Raw genomic sequence first — 16,565 nt, forward strand, 5'->3', positions numbered from 1 at the left:
ATACGCTGCACAAATGAATGAAACATAACATGATCCAAGACAGGCGCATTCAGACAAAGCCTGCAGGGTAAGTGAAGCATACCAATGCAATTTTCTGTTCTTATATATCAGTAACAAAAAATGGGACCATTTGCTCATTTAGTTAGTCTTTAGTTGATACACTTGAATCCTAGTCCAATGACAAACAAAATCCTGAGGGTAAACATTGTATGTATTAAAATTATTACAAGAAAGCAAATTTTACCTGTTGCCCATGCGCATTCGAGAGGAGTGTTGGAACTTTGATCAGATGTACCACTGCCGCTGTCAGTCATGTCCTCCAAGCTTATGACCAATTGCACTGCACCGAGGCACAGTAATTAGAAGCTCCAGGTTGTGACTTTAACTGTTTAAATCTAAGACATATAGTAACAAATCAATATTTCAAATGCACTCAAATATTAGATGGACATCAGCAAAAAGCCTCAGAACCTTAAACTGGTATTGGAACAAAAGATCAGCACTAGACATGCTAAATCAGCAAAGCGCAAAGCCAAGATATTCGCACGAAATACCAAACTTACTACAGGCAAGGCTTGAAATCACCAACTACCTCAGGCGCTGCAGATTTAATAGAATATGCCATCTGTACTAGAACCCAGACATAGTCATCTGTACAAGATTTAGATACGAGACGCAACCCACCAGTACCATATCTACAGGTCAGACGAGCATTTCACATCAACATCCGTACCAAACATGTGCATCAGTAACATATTCAAAATGAGGGTAAGTCCATCAGAACCAAATTCAGGCATCAGAACCACAGTTTAGTATCAACATCAGCATGAGTATGGACAACAGCATCACGTTAAACACCAGCACTGGATCCAAACAACAGTACCAGATAAACAGACACCAGGGCTAGACCTAAACATCTACACCAACACTGGAGCCGCACAATAACATCTACACTGACATAACATTTAGGGCCTGATTACGATCTTGGTGGACGGGATACACCATCTCAAACGTGACAGATATCCCATCCACCTTATTTCAAGTGCATTATATCCTATGGTACTTGTAATACAGCAGATGGGATATCTGTCACGCTTGTGGCACAGTATCCTGTCCACCGATTTCTAAATCAGGCCCTTAGACATCAATATCAGGACATGATAGATGACATCAAGATAGCAAACATCAAAACCTAAAGGACAGAAAAGTTCGGAACAAGCAAAACCACTGGCAATTACACTGTATAACATTCCAATCCATCGTTTTTATCTCTTCTTTGAAATGAAATTACAGCTAGGGACACACTATAGGCACGCCAATCTTGCTATCACTGCCATACAGACAATCTAGTTCAAATTGTTAGGATACATGCACTCTTAATTACAGCAAAAGCAGCCCCAGGCAGATTTCAGCAGCATTTATGTCAATATTTATCGAGTTTTTTATAACACAAACTTGTCCCGAATGCATCAGAGCACTTTACAGATTTTGCAAAGTAGAGGTTACACATGTTACAAATGGAGTAGATACAATTACATGTAGTAAATACAAAGTCACATCATATACAAGTGGTGTAAGCAGACAGTAGAATATGTGGACAATATAGTCTTGAGGTAGGTACAGTGGGTTTTACAAAGGTGGGGAAGTGGGGGTGGGAGTGGTGGCACAGTTTTCCCCCAAAGTAGTAGGTAGTGATGCTCAGATTTATTTTGAGAGTGTGGGTTTGGAGCAGCAGGCCAGTCAAATGGCTTAGGGGGAGGGTTGAAGTATTTCTTGAGGAGTAGAAGTTTAAGTTTCTTCTTCAATTGATGGAGAGATTCAATGTCACATAAATTGTGAGGCAGCAAATTCCAGATTATGTGAGCATTCACAGAGAAGAAGCCGGTGCGAGATTTCTCTTTCTTAAATTTGGGAGGAATCAGGAGCAGAGTGTTTGAGCTGCGAAGAGGTCCCTTTTGCATGACTTTTGATAGTTTGTTTACAAGATAGAGTGTTTTTTCAGTGTAGAGAGCTTTGTGTGTTATGCAGGTAGTTTTGAGTATACATCTTATCTCGATTAGCAGCCAGTTACGTTTCTTAAGGGTGGGAGTGGTGTGGTTCCGACAGTAGTCTGGCTGCTGCATGGAGAGTAGCTTTAAGAGGGGCTAAGTGTGTTTTGGGGTGCCTGTGATCATTGCGTTACCATAGCCCAGCTTGGAGAGCACTAAGGATTGTACCACCTCTTTGGGTCCTCGATGGGGATGAAGGACTCAACTTTTTCAAAGGTGTTTTAATGTGTAGAAGGCACTTTTTCCTGAGGCGGTAATATGCTCTTTCATGTTTAAATTTGTGCCAAGTATAATCCCCAGGGATTTGACTGAGTTGAAAATGGATAGTTTGCAGTTCAATGCAGTGAGGTTGTCGAGCCAGATATTTACAAGAGAGGGCTTATCTTTCGGCTGGATGAGGAGGAGTTCGGTTTTGTTGGGATTGAGTTTAAGATGGTTGCAGGTTAGAAAGGACTGAACAGTGCAAAGAGTGCTGTGTAGGTGCTGGATGTCTTTGACTGATGAGATTTTAATGTAGAGTTGTGTGTCATCTGCATAGAGATGGTAGGCAATTCTGGATTGTTTCAATATAATAGCCAGCGGTTCCATATAGAGGTTGAAGAAAGCAGGAGAGAGGATTGATCCTGGAGGAACTCCTTGTGCGACTGGTGTTGCTTTAGAGGTGGAGTTATTTAGCTTGGTTAGCTGTAATCGCTGGTTCAGGAAGGAGGCAAACCACTGAAGGACAGTTCCCTTGATGCCTCCACGCAGTGAGAGGGTGTATAGGAGGATGTCATGGTTGACCGTATCAAAGACAGCCGAAAGGTCCAGGAGGATAAGGATGAATGCCTGGCCGTCGTCCAGTAATCTGTGAAGGTCGTCAGTGATGTTCAGTATTGCAGTTTCTGTACGTCAGCCTCTCCTGAACCAAGAATGGAAGGAGTTGTGCAGTTTGTATTTTATTATGTTGTTGTTGAGTTGGGCAAGCACACACTTTTCAGTGGCTTTGGCAAGGAGAAGGAGGTTAGGTATAGGTCTGTAGTTGTTAATGTTGTTCAGGTCGGCATCTGGCTTTTTGATGAGGGGGGTGACTTGACTGAGTTTAAGTGAGGTCGGCAAGGAGCCGCTCGACGCGGTGGGGTTAATGATTTTGGTCCACATGGGAGAGATGATGTGACTGAGATTTTTGAAACATGCAGCAGGGAGGGGGGTCTGAGATGTGAGAAGTTGGCTTTAGGCAGTCAAGTAATTTGAGGACTTCTTCAGAGATATAATCTAATTCAGTCCGAGTTGCATAATGTTTCAGTTGCAAAGGGTTGCAGTTGGAGTTCTGGATTATTGATAGAGGGAAATTAGGGAGAGAACCATTATTTGGAGAGAAGACCTTGGGTGGACCCCCACTACTTGTGAGGTTAACCTTGGTGTAGAGAAGGGGGGCAGGTGGCAGAAGAAAAAGTTTAATGTTAGCTATTTTTCCAGAGAAGAATGTTGCGAATTCTTTGCAGAGGGAAAGCGGGGTTTGCTGCTTGCTGATGCTGAAAAGTTCTTTAGGCCTGTTCCTAGATCAGTTTAGTTGGGCTCAGAAGAAAGATGATTTTTAGCTGAAGATGTGTTTCCTGTATTTTTGGCGTTCAGCTTGGAGGATCGAGAGATAGGTTAGCGAGTGCTATTGTCTCCAGATTCTTTCAGCCAACTGGAGCTCTCACCTTTCTTTGTTGAGGTCTTTGTTGAATCAGGACCTGAAGGGGATAGTTCTTGATTTTTTTGAGTTTAAGAGGGGCAACAGTGTCTAGGAGTTCTGCCATTTTTTAGTTGTAGTAGGCGATGAGGTCATTGACAGAGTTGAGGTCAGATGGATGTGAAATTTGGGAACTGACTAATCCTTCTAACTCTGCTTAGGGGGATTTGATGTATGTTCCTCATCCAGTGCTTGGGACGGGTGTTTTGGGTTTGGGCCTTTGGTTACATGGCATTTAGATCAAACAGAATTAGATGGTGGTCAGTTCAGTCAGAGGGCAGGATCGAGTGGAGATATTGCATTGAGGGTAGAACCTTTGGTGTAGGTTTGCTTACTGCAATGTCGGAAAAGAATGTTAGCTTCCAGGAGGGAGGATAAGGCTTGTATTATGGGATCTTCTGCCTTATTCAGAATTTCTCTTCACCGATCAAGCAAACCTTCAGACCTGGGGCCTATCTGTATCTGTTGGACTGGCTCACTTAGTCAGGTGCTAAAGATGTATATCAAGCTGACAGGCTACAAGCACTTTGAATGACAACAAAAGCAGCTCCTGGGGTGTTAGAGCAGCATTTCACCTCAAGAATCAAGTAAACCTTCAAGCCTGTGATGGCTGAGTCTATCTGTAACCCTTGAAGTGACTTACTTAAATTGGGTGCTAAAGTTGTGACTCACAAGCTTCTGCCCCCAAGCTGCTCAGAACTGGTACTAAAAATCAGCAGCTGGCCTAGTAGCACAAACATTAGAAATGTCCAAGCGCCTCAATACCACCATCATCAGACCAGGCCTTCATATAAACACAAGTGCTAGTACACCAAAACATAATTTCAAGTACTGGAAAGTAGAAAGAAACCAGACACAAAGATCTTCAGCCGGTTTAGGAGAATCATAAAATCAATCAGCACTATAATTTAGCATTAAAAAAAAACACTTGTCAAATATCAATTTCAACAAAAGCACCCAACATTTACGTGGGCGTCAAACATAAACAGTAGTACAGAAGCAAGACATAAATAGACAAAAATATGAACAAAAGTCACCCATACCAAAGTCTTCTATAAACATAAAAGGGATAGCAAACACGAACACCGAGGCAAGCACTAACACCTGCACCAATCATCAACACATGCATTAAAAGCATTGACACAAATGGAAAACATCATCATATGTGACAAACATCAATTCAGCTGGTAAACGTCTATACAATCACAGAAAAGCAACCCTTATATCAAACTCCAACAAAGTTAGCAAACAGTTGTTGAACACTGACATGGTATCAAACATCAACATGATGGTGGTGAAAAATCACCACAGGTTGAAAATACCGTACTCCCTTAAGAATTCACTCTGCGCTCTGCATTGTCTCAACTAGTCTGTAAAACAGACATCTATTGTAACGAAGTGTGATCTTCTTCTGTGCAAAAATCCTTTATGAAGCAAAAACAACTGCAAGAAGCCTACATTCACAAGTTAGTTGATGATTGCACGTGGACACCATACAGACAGGTGCCCATAAGGTGGACCAGGTCTACTAAATGAGCGCATGTTGAGGATTGGTCCATCAACCACATATTAAAGTTGCACCTACCTGAGCAGTGCATTTGAAAGTACACGCCATAAGAAGCATTTTACAGCTACGGTGCTCTACTACTAGGAAAAATGTATCTCAAAATACAGGTAAGTGTCCGAAATGTTTTTCAAACCAACTGGGCAGTCTCAAGGGTGATTATGTAATGGTCAGCAGATGGTAGTGCCCGAGTTTCTGCCATGATTAGACAGATACTCGTTACAAAAAGGGCTTAAGCTCTCAAAAAGACACTATAATTTGTGTCTGAACTGGGGTGGCAAAGTGAGCTAAAGAACGATGATGGATTCAACCCAGATCTGTGACTGGGGGTGAGTGTCTGAAAAGTTTCAGCGCTCCATCCATCATCTCCTTGTGTTTGCTCTGTTCGCCCTTAGTTGGCAGGGTATGCCCAGATGTGGGTCCCTTGCTCACTTTGCCACTGAATTCAAGCTACCTGGCTGATGAGGGCTGTTAGCCCGAAACCGGTCCCAGGATGCTTGTTTTCAGTCCAGGGAAAACATGGCTTGGCAAGTAACAAAAATTACCTATGCACACACAAACATTAATTGTTTACATTCGTGTCAGTACAAGAACATTGCACATTTCTAGAGCCAAAGACAACAATATTCATAGATTCCTTGACATCAAGTTTTCATGATTTTAATCGTTCCACAACCAGCCAACACGTGTTTCGTCGCTTCAGGAACAGAGTGTGCACGACTCCTCAGGGCTGGGAAAGATACAAAAATATATACAGTAGAGCATTTGATATGAACATCATATCTATGCGTAACATACAGAGCATCCATTCATATTTCCTGGTGTACAAAAGGATTGCATAAGTGTCACCCAGTGAAGCGGCACGTTCGTCATAGTGCACAAGCCATCATTGGCCGTTATTAGAAATCTAGCCTCATCCGATCCTGCATGTACATATGTAATTGTTAGAACCAGCATTCAAAGGGGCCTATGGAGTCCACATTTGAAAAAGCCTGTGCTGTGTTGGGTCATCCACGAACTGGCACTGGTGCTCCTGGGAATCGTCGGAAATATCACCGGTGGAGCGGTGAGCCATTTTTATCAATCGTTCACATGTCCTGACCCCACCTGATTTATTTGCTTTCTTTCCATTTGACCAGCTTCATCTAAGTTTTGTCCCCTTGTTCCTTTTTTCATATCTAATTTTGACAGACCTATACCGGGTGCACGTTGCATACGTAAGGTATGGGATGTTATTTTGTTCTCCACGCTTGGGGAGCACGTATGATCAAGATCACTGTTTATTCTCAAATCGAGTCACCGTCTCGTTGCATTGGTCACACACATTTCTGAGGCCAATACTAAATATAGCAGTGGACACCATAGGCCCCTTTGAATGCTGGTTCTAACAATTACATCTGTGCATGCAGGATCGGATGAGGCTAGATTTCTAATAACGGTCAATGATGGCTTGTGCACTATGATGAACGTGCCGTTTCACTCGGTGACACTTATGCATTCCTTTTGTACACCAGAAAATATGAATGGATGCTATGTATGTTACGCATAGATATGATGTTCATATCACATGCTCTACTGTATATATTTTTGTATCTTTCCCAGCCCTTAGGAGTCGCGAACACTCTTTTCCTAATGCGACGAAACAAGTGTCGGTTGGTTGTGGAACGATTAAAATCATGAAAACTCAATGTTAAGGAATCTATGAATATTGTTGTCTTTGGCTCTACAAATGTGCAATGTTCTTGTACTGACACGAATGTAAACAATTAATGTTTGTGTGTGCATAGGTAATATTTGGTACTAGTTATTTGTGTGTCTGATTCTACAGACATACTTTTGAGCGGTCATAGGGTTTTCACGCTCGCCAGTTGCACCACATAGATATCATAGAACCACACACAATTTGAGTATACCATAGGCAGAGCGCCCAGTCACTTCGCTGAGAATTAATTAACCCTGTGTAGCTGAGTACAAACATGGCTTGGCAGTTTGGGCTGGACTGTTCCCATGAGGCACAGGGTCAAGACTGATTTGCATATAGCTGTGTCTGAACTGGGGTGGCGAAGTGAGCTAAAGAACGATAATGGATTCAACCCAGACCGGTGACTGGGGGTAAGTGTCTGAAACGTTTCAGCGCTCCGTCCATCATCTCCTTGTGTTTGCTTTGTTCACCCTAAGTTAGCAGGGTATTGCCCAGATCTGGGTCCCTTGCTCACTTTGCCACTGGATTTAAGCTAGCCTGGCTGATGAGGGCTGCTAGCCCGAAACTGGTCCCAGGTTTCTTGTTTACGCTCCAGGGAAGACATGGCTTGGCAGTTCAGGCTGGACTGTTCCCATGAGGCACAGGATTAATATGCATATAGCTGTGTATGAACTGGGGTGGCGAAGTGAGCTAAAGAACGATGATGGATTCAACCCAGATATGTGACTGGGGGTGAGTGTCTGAAAAGTTTCAGCGCTCCGTCCACCATCTCCTTGTGTTTGCTATATTAGGAGGTGTAACATGGTCCCACAGCATTCCTCTTGGTATTTAACTTGATAGTCATCGATATCAGTCACCATTTATCTCGTAGCCGGAAGCCTCCCGCTTACATACAAGATAGTGGAGAATTGCTTTGAAAATACTCACTTTGTATTGAGAGGGAGAGGGCACATTTGCTTTGACCTTCTACAACATGGAACCATTCTGACACAACTAGACCCTCCTATGAATATATGAATGATCTTTGAATAGATAATAGCTACCTGACAGACAGGAAGTTGAGAACAGACCTCTGCATCAGGCTGACTGCATAAATGACAACCTGGCAGTCATTACTAGAGAATAATTTTTTTATCGGCTCTATTGAGCACCAGATCATACACTCAAAACGGGTTCATGCATTCTCCTCATACCAACATGCAAAAAGAAGTTCCAGATTCATAAATTCCGTTAATTGTCTTATTGAGCCTTCTTCGAAGGTAAAAGGTGGTCCAAAAGTCTCCTGTGTATCAGACAACAACCCAGGGATAAAGGTGCTGCCTCCCTGTCATGCATTGGCAATGCTAATATGACAGGCTTTAAATTAATGTTTTATGGTCATGTGAAGCATTACAGGGATGGAAAAATCCACATTGCCAAGCAAGGTTTATTCAGGATCAGCTATTTTAGGGACTACTTGCCCTTTCTAGTGAGTTGAAAATCCTCTACCTTCAGGGAAAACAAACTGACTTTTGACCTCTGTCTCTGAAAGCAGAGCAAATGTGACAAGATAACAAGATTTAAAGGCATCTTTATTGCTCACAAAGTAAAAGAACAATAAAAATGCCATTAAATCTTGTTATCTTGTCACATTTGCTGGCTTTCAGAGACAGGTCAAAAGTCAGCTTATCCTATTACATTTATTTTTCTTTCTGTGCCTTAAGTTAGCTGATGTTGTAAAGTGTGATAATTGATCTGTGCAAAGCATGTTAATTGAAAGACTGTAAGATATCAGGCTTTTTTCTAACTCAACACTGAAATAGCTAAGTGAACTGTTCAAACATTTCAAATATATTTCACTAGTTATGAAGACCCATTTTTGTAATTCTGTGGTGAAAAAAATATTTTTATGGGATAAAAACAAAGTTGAACACTTTAATTGGTGATGTGCACATTTAAAAAATGTTTGCTGAAACCCTATTTCAAAAAGTTGTTTATGCGTTTACCAGTAAAACTACATGTTAGTGGGGAAGTCATGTGGCCATTTCAATGGAAAATATGCTATCTGTAAATGACAATGCACTACCTCATCATGCTTTGGTGATATATCTCTGAAAAGTGAGTTTTTAAACATGAACTGGGAATTATTACTGCTCCTCCCCAGATAACAATGCTATTAGTGAACTAAGCGGCAAGCCAGGAATCGTGTGTACCCTATATATGGGCTTGATTCTTGTTATACATGGAGCAAACATTTAGTCTAGTGAATAAAAAGGTTTTTTTTGTACAGAAGAAATAGTGAACTTGCATATTTGAAGGTGCTCTCTTATGTGATGATAAAGAAAAAAGCGGCTCCATAAGACAAAATATTTGCCTAGGATCACACAATTTGAGACCAGTTCACAGGTCAAGTACATTACAGTTAGGTGGAGTAGATTATTAAAGTACCTAGACCTGCAGGTCTAGTAACATTTTTATGATTTTTCAAGCCCAGCATTACAAACATATACCATAGGAATGGATATGTTTTGTGGAAGCAAAGAACTGGAGGATATTATTGGTGTAGGTTTAACGGTCATGTGACAGTTGCACTGTTAAGCCAGACCTAAACATTCCTGTAGGTTAATGAATGCACTCCTCTCATCTGTGCTGCTGCCAGAGAAAATCACCTCAAATCATTCAGTTATCTAAGACAGCTTAAGAGCATTACAATATCATATGTGTGCCCCTGAAAGTTTAAGCTCAGTCTGCTGGATAAAATACCCCAAAAAGATCACATCTATATGGAGGGCAAGCATTTTTTTGTGGAAGCACGATCAAAACATATACTCCTGGAAGCCAACATGTGGGAAGAGCCAAAGCCCCTTTCCTGGTGATACACATTACACACACAATAGTCTGGTGACAGCTGAGCTGTCAAACCAGACCATAAAATGAGTAGTGATTTGCCAAGTCCTGGTCTCAAGTCGCTGCCCTTTTATGCAAAAATACAGTCTCTTCTACTGAACAGGATTGTCCCACTTCACCTAACCCCGCTTTGCTAATCATGGAAGATAGTGCTCAACTGTTTATCTACGATGGATACTTTGTATCAAATATACGAACACCATCAAGTATCAATTTTGTCTCTACTTCAGGTTGCTAACTTGAGGAATGCATGGGCATTCATACAGCATGTTGCAGCTAATTCAAGTATTTATACGACTACTTTGGAGATTGTGAAGATTATCTTTTGTAATAAGTATACTTTAACCTTTTTTGAGGATTATTCACAGATATGTTCTCGGTCGCCCAACTCAACTAGGCCCCCACTTGCAGTCTTAATAATTCAAATAGCTGTGGAAATAAAATTGACAATTGTGCCCCATCATTTCCCTGTTTCTGCCTGGTAGCCATTTTTCTCAGACAAACACCCATTTTGTGTGTGACATGCTCTCAGCAACTTGTCTGAAATCTGTCCTTCACATCCCCATTGAATCTTGCACAACCCCCTGCTCCTTGTGGTCGAGCCAATTCCAAGAAACCTGCCTGTGTGCCTTCCCCCAGTTGTGCCAGAGACTCAGCCACATCCTTTCCATTGTTGGTAACTCAGCCTGTCACACCAACTGCCCTGTGACCACCCCCAACTGAAAGATGAAGCACGAGGTTAGGCCCTGAAACCACACCAACTAATAGAGGAAGCACAAGGTTGTACACTGTGAACAGACACATTTCTGTGGTTCTGCCAATTCTGGGAACCAGCAGCAGATAGTTCCTGTTCTTAACTGTAAGACACCCTGCACCTGGCATCTTAGTTCATTGACCACCCCTTCCTGTGCTTCAGCCAATTCCCAAAACCAGCAGATAGTTCCTGTTTTAAGAAATAGTTACTGCAAGCCAGAGAGCAGATGGTCTCTGTTTTACACAAGATAGTTCCTCTTTTTGACTCTTGTGGTTCAGCCAATTCCCAGAACCAGCAAGATAGCTACAGTTTTACACAAGATGGTTCCTGTTTCTGACATGAAGCACGAGCACAAACTCCAAATGAGGAAGCCTCCCCCTTCCAACTGTCAGACTATTTCACATCGCAAGTCCCCTCACGAAGCCTAAGACACACCCCCATTTCTTCACAATCTGCTCCTCTTGCTGATTTTTGTTCCTCTATCTGCCATGACCTGTTTGTTCCTCTATTTTGCCTCGTGACCAAGACTGTATAAATGTCCTGCTGTTGAAAATAAAGACACCCCACTTCAAGAGAGGGACTTGAGAGATTGTTCCTGTGCCCGCTTGGTGCTGGAAGCGCTCCCCTTAACTCGAGTTATTGGTCTCCTCCTCCTTCATTTGAGCACCACGGACTCCTCGCTTTGCATTGACAAGAAATTATGATTTATTAAGCATAGAAATTCAGAAATGAGGTAATAAGTAAATTTAATTTACCACATTAATTGGCGCCCGGAACAGGGACATTCCCTTTCCCCCACGCGCCGGCGATATTGGACCCGGTACTGTCCCCTCCTGACCGTTGACGGACTTCAAAAGTGCACAACGCGGGGAATTCCCGCTATCTCCCTCGAGGCGAAGAGGGGGACCGACTGCGGCCCAGCATCCACACGAGGCGGTGAGGAAATAGCGGAATGTCCTGAACCAAAGCCCAACCTGCGAAGGAGACGAGTCCGAGGTTCTACAAATCCCACCTTGAAACTGCGCGCCGCGTTTTTCCAAAATCTTCAAGAGGCCTTCCAGTTATTTTTCGGTGAGTACTGCTGAAAAGTATAAAGACGAACCCACAGCTTTTGTGGGTGCGGTAAAGATACATGTTTTTGTTGGTCTCTCACCTATCTTTGGTGAGGACTACTAAAACTAGTATAAAAGACGGACTCACTACCTTGTGGGCACGGTAAAGATACATGTTTTTGTAGGTTTCTCACTTATTTTGTGAGGACTACTAAACTAGTATAAAAGACGGACTCACCTCTTTCGTGGGTACGGTAAAGGTATTTGTTCTGTTTGTGTTTTTATCACTTCTAAAATCTTTGAAAGTCTTGCCATCATGCCTATTTTCTCGAAAATACTTAAGATGGCAACAAAAAGGAGTATTCTTGAGAAGGAAATCCCCTTCCTCCTCGGGATACTCCAGGACACTTCGTGTATGCAAAACATGGTGTTGGTGCACTTATTTATTGTGATCTATGGGTAGAATATACTAAAGACCTAGAACTCAGATATAGATGGCCTGAAAATGGTAGTTTTGATACGGAGTGTATTATGAAATTAGAGGAACAGTTATGGAAGAAAAAGAGAGTCCGCCAGTCACAGAGTGACTCAGTAGAGTTATGGAGAAAAGAAGTCCATAGGAGGCAACAGAAGGAATTGCATAAAGTTGAAAAGGGTAAGAGAATGTCAAAGCAGGCCAAGAAAGAACAGTTACAAGAAATCGGGAAAGAAGTAGTTAGTGAAAGGAATAAAAGGGAACAATCAGCCATTTCTACTGGTTTTTATCCAGTATTGCCATCTGCACCTGAAAACCTTAACATTGCATCAGCACAGCCTACAGCCCCACTACCAGAGGATACTTTCACCAATTTCCTCTTAGATACTCCACCTCCATATGAGGTTCCAGTAATTCAACACCCTTTGCCTCCGCCACCCCTTTTACAACATAATGCACCACCTCTCACTCCAGAAGGGGGTGCCGTAGGTCCAGACCCAGGTAAAACAATTCCCGACTGCCCCTATGACCCGACTCTGAGCAACACAGGGGAGGCGGGCCGGATAAGTAAAATACTTCATGACTCCTGGGAAGAAATAAGACATCTACCAGCAATTGACACGTTTCTTCAAGCGGCCTCTGAGTTTCTTCGTACTGGAGAGAACTCACGAGCCATTAACGCCATGACTACAAGAAGATCACACCCTGTAAAAATGCACATGTATAGGTTCCTCCTTTGCTGTTTCATAAAACACATACAAGCAGAGGAAAGAAATGTACCAGTTTCACTTTTTGACTTATTAGATTCCGCATCCAACCACACTAGTCTAGAACTTATAAATGATGCACTAGACAGGTTCACCCGTAACGTGACCCGTATTCTGCAAAACTTACAAACAAATGAAGAGAATAAGAAACTTGAGGAGGAAATGACTGAACCTACTGAAAAAGCCCTACCCGTTCGTTCTTACGCCCCTAATTCACGAACACCCCCGCCTACATTCCTCCAAGGTCACTCTGAACGGTCATCTCCAGATGAGTTATTTGAAAATACATCAAATGCATTAGATTACTGGTTAGACCAGGAACCTCTGCTTACACCGGAGGAGGAGGAAATAGCCAGAACTGCGACCCTATGGGTCTCTCAATATAAGATATATGACAATGATCTCATAGCCCAGCTTTTTCTAGCATTACCACTCTCACATCAAAGATTAGCAAGTCTCTACATGGTACAACATCTCATCACACTCAATGACACTCATTTTAAACATGATCCAAGACTCAAAGATTTTCTGTCTGACTGCGCTGATAACATGTTCCTCCACAATAGTTCAGTTTTTCTCAACACATTTATAGATTTCAGACAGAAATACCAGAAAGTGACTGGATATAGATCTCCCCATAATACGTGTGGATCAACTAATAGACTTCCTCAAACACGCCAGTTCCCCATAAGAGAGGTCCACCCCAGAACTGACACAAATGGAGCGCTACAACGCGTCTTCATTTATGTACCCTTGACAAAACTTGAGTTACTAAGGATGAAAGAGATGGTTCCCTCCCACTCAAAGGATCCTGCTGGATTCTTTAAGGAATTAGGAGATGTATTAATGATGGGAACATATACTCTTTCTGATATCACAGCAATTCTGAAATTATTGTTACCATCAGGTATATATGACAAACTAAGAGAAAAGGATTGAGAAGTAGCAGGTGAACACATTAGATGGACTGAACTTCAGAATGATGAAAATACTAGAGTAGCAGGTCAAGGTATAGGAGACAGACTAAAAGCACTTCCTGGCACTATTTTAAAGGTGCTACCACAGTTACTAACAGTGAAAAAGGAGGACTGGGATGCCATTTCCTCCTGCAAACAAAAACATGGTGAAGACATAGGAGATTATTACACCAGACTTGAAAAATGTTTTGCGGTAAATAGCGGCCTTACGCCGACAAGTGAAGCTTACCCGCATCTGTTTGTTTCCAAATTAGTAGATAACGCCTTGCCAGCCATTAAGGACAGAGTACTAAAAGTAGAAAGTACCTGGCAAGCACATACACCTCCACAGGTGTTACAAATGCTACAATATCACCAGAATCGCATTAGGGATGAAGAAGAAAATGATAAGAAACGCATGAAAGACACAAAGATGAAAGCATTAGTAGCCGAAACTGCACCCCAGCGTCAACAGACACCAAATAGCCAGACAAATATAAAAAGCACTTGTAATTATTGCAAGAAGATGGGACACTTCGTTAAAGATTGCCCAGTCTTAAAGCACAATTTGGCTACTGGTAAGACCCAGCCACGCCCATATCAGCCAAAACAGAATGTTTCCCAAGACAGTTCAACACCTTCAGTTCCACCGACAACACAAATGTCCCAAATGAACATTATAGACAGCGACTATACTGAATATTACCCAGATTTCTCATGATGTTGCCCAGAGAGAGAAGATGACAAACTGCCCCTAATCCCCATTCCAGTAGATCAGACAGGTCCATTTATAGAGGTCCGACTTCTTGGGGAGGATAGGAAATTTCTACTAGTCACTGGGGCCAGTAAAACAACAATAAGCCATCAAGAGGTCCCAGAGGCTCCTCTCTCTGGTTCAAAAAGTATTTCTCTGGGTTTCTCGGGACAACCTGTGACAAACGCCACGTCAAAACCACTGCCCTTGCAGGTTGGTCCCCTCACGACAACTACAGATCTTATATTGACAAAATGATGTCCAGAAAACTTGCTTGGTATAAAAACATTGAAAGAATTAGGAGCTGTCATTGTTTGCTCACCTACAGATGTCAGACTATTTCTGCGAGATTTCAAGGGCCACTACACAAGTAGAGAATTAGACAATCGTTTGAAAGATTTGCCACACACCCTTTGGGCCACTGATTCCACCACAGTAGGATGTATGGAAATAGCACCTCACAAGGTTACACTGAAAGAGGGAGCCCAACTACCACGCATAAGGCAATACAAAATTCCACCTCAAGCTGAACAAGCATTAATGTTAATTATTCTGGACCTAATACAGTCAAGTGTGATTAAAGAAACAACTTCTAACATTTGCAATTCCCCTGTTTTACCAGTCCATAAAAAAGTGGAACCAGGAACACCACCTGTCTACAGACTAGTGGTGGATTTGAGAGAGCTCAATAAATGTGTCGTTCCACAACACCCTGTGGTTCCACACACCTCCACCCTACTCACAGCCATAGATGCGGAAGCAACGCATTTTTCAGTCATTGACTTGAAAAACGCATTCTTTAGCATACCTATTTACCCAGACAGTCAATACCTTTTTGGCTTCTCCTTACAAGGACGAAGTTTCCAATTCACAAGAGCTCCTCAAGGTTTCACAGAGAGTCCAAGCGTAAATAGCCAAGCATTAAAAAGACAAATAGATACTGTTCAAATGCCCACGGATACAGCCATACTACAATATGTTGATGATATCCTCATTACGGCCAAATCTGACGCAGCATGTGCTGAAGCATCACTACTAGTACTAGAATTCCTAGCTGCAAATGGCCATAAAGCTTCCCCTGGTAAGCTCCAATTTTGTTTACAGCAAGTGGCATACTTAGGGCACTTGCTGTCAAAGGAGGGTAGGCAGCTTACATAGGAACACATCCAGCTCATACTATAAATACCACAACCAACAACACAGAAACAAGTTCGAGCCTTTGTTGGTCTCACCTCATATTGTAGACAGTGGATCCCACAATTTGCACTCATTTCCAAACCGTTATTGCAGCTGACAACACTCGAAGCTGGCGCTACTCCACAATTACCCTGGACAGATGAACACACGCAAGCCTTTCAGTCTCTTAAAAAAACCTATGTGTCAAGCCCCAGTGCTGGCAACACCTAATTACACCAAAGATTTTACATTATTTGTAACAGAAAACTCAGGTACAGCACTATAAGTTCTGACCCAACTTCAAGCGGACAAACATAAACCATGTGGTTATTTTTCAAGCACATTATTTGATATTTATGGAATTTTGTAAAGCGCGGCTATCGCTCCGGGAGGAGCATCTTGGCGCTGAGCATGCAGAAGATAGTGGGAACGAGGAAGTAAAGTAGATCATATAGCTGCTAGGACTGAAGTATCAGATTGCTGGAACACCCAGGTTTTCAGAAGTTTCCTGAAATGAGGTTCAGTTTCAGCTTGCCTGAGATTAACAGGTAGGCTGTTCCAGGCTCTGGCAGCCAGGAAGGAAAAGGTTTTTCCCCCCTTGGTTTTTAACTTAAATCTTGGAATTATAACAAGATTGGTTCCTGAGGATCTTAGACAGCGTGAGGGATTGTAGTAAGTGAAACGCTTGGAGAAGTAGAGGGGACCTGTTTTCCT

The 16,565-nt window shown here is 42.3% G+C and overlaps 1 protein-coding gene across 2 annotated transcripts in view; it reads right to left on the minus strand.

The window, feature by feature from the left end:
* Window positions 1-16,565, minus strand: part of LOC147677822 (uncharacterized) — a 273,081-nt gene that overhangs the window by 204,452 nt on the left and 52,064 nt on the right. Inside the window, exon 2 of one of the 2 annotated variants that reach the window (XM_086945478.1) lies at window positions 245-395. In XM_086945478.1, coding sequence (XP_086801604.1) covers window positions 245-314 — 70 coding nt within the window. In that variant the 5' untranslated portion in view covers window positions 315-395. Of the gene's footprint in view, window positions 1-244; window positions 396-16,565 lie in introns of those variants that run through there. The other variant, XM_086945479.1, reaches the window with a different exon arrangement.

The sequence above is a fragment of the Lissotriton vulgaris genome, chromosome 12 (genome assembly GCF_964263255.1).
Source record: "Lissotriton vulgaris chromosome 12, aLisVul1.2, whole genome shotgun sequence".
Taxonomy (NCBI): Eukaryota; Metazoa; Chordata; class Amphibia; order Caudata; family Salamandridae; genus Lissotriton; species Lissotriton vulgaris.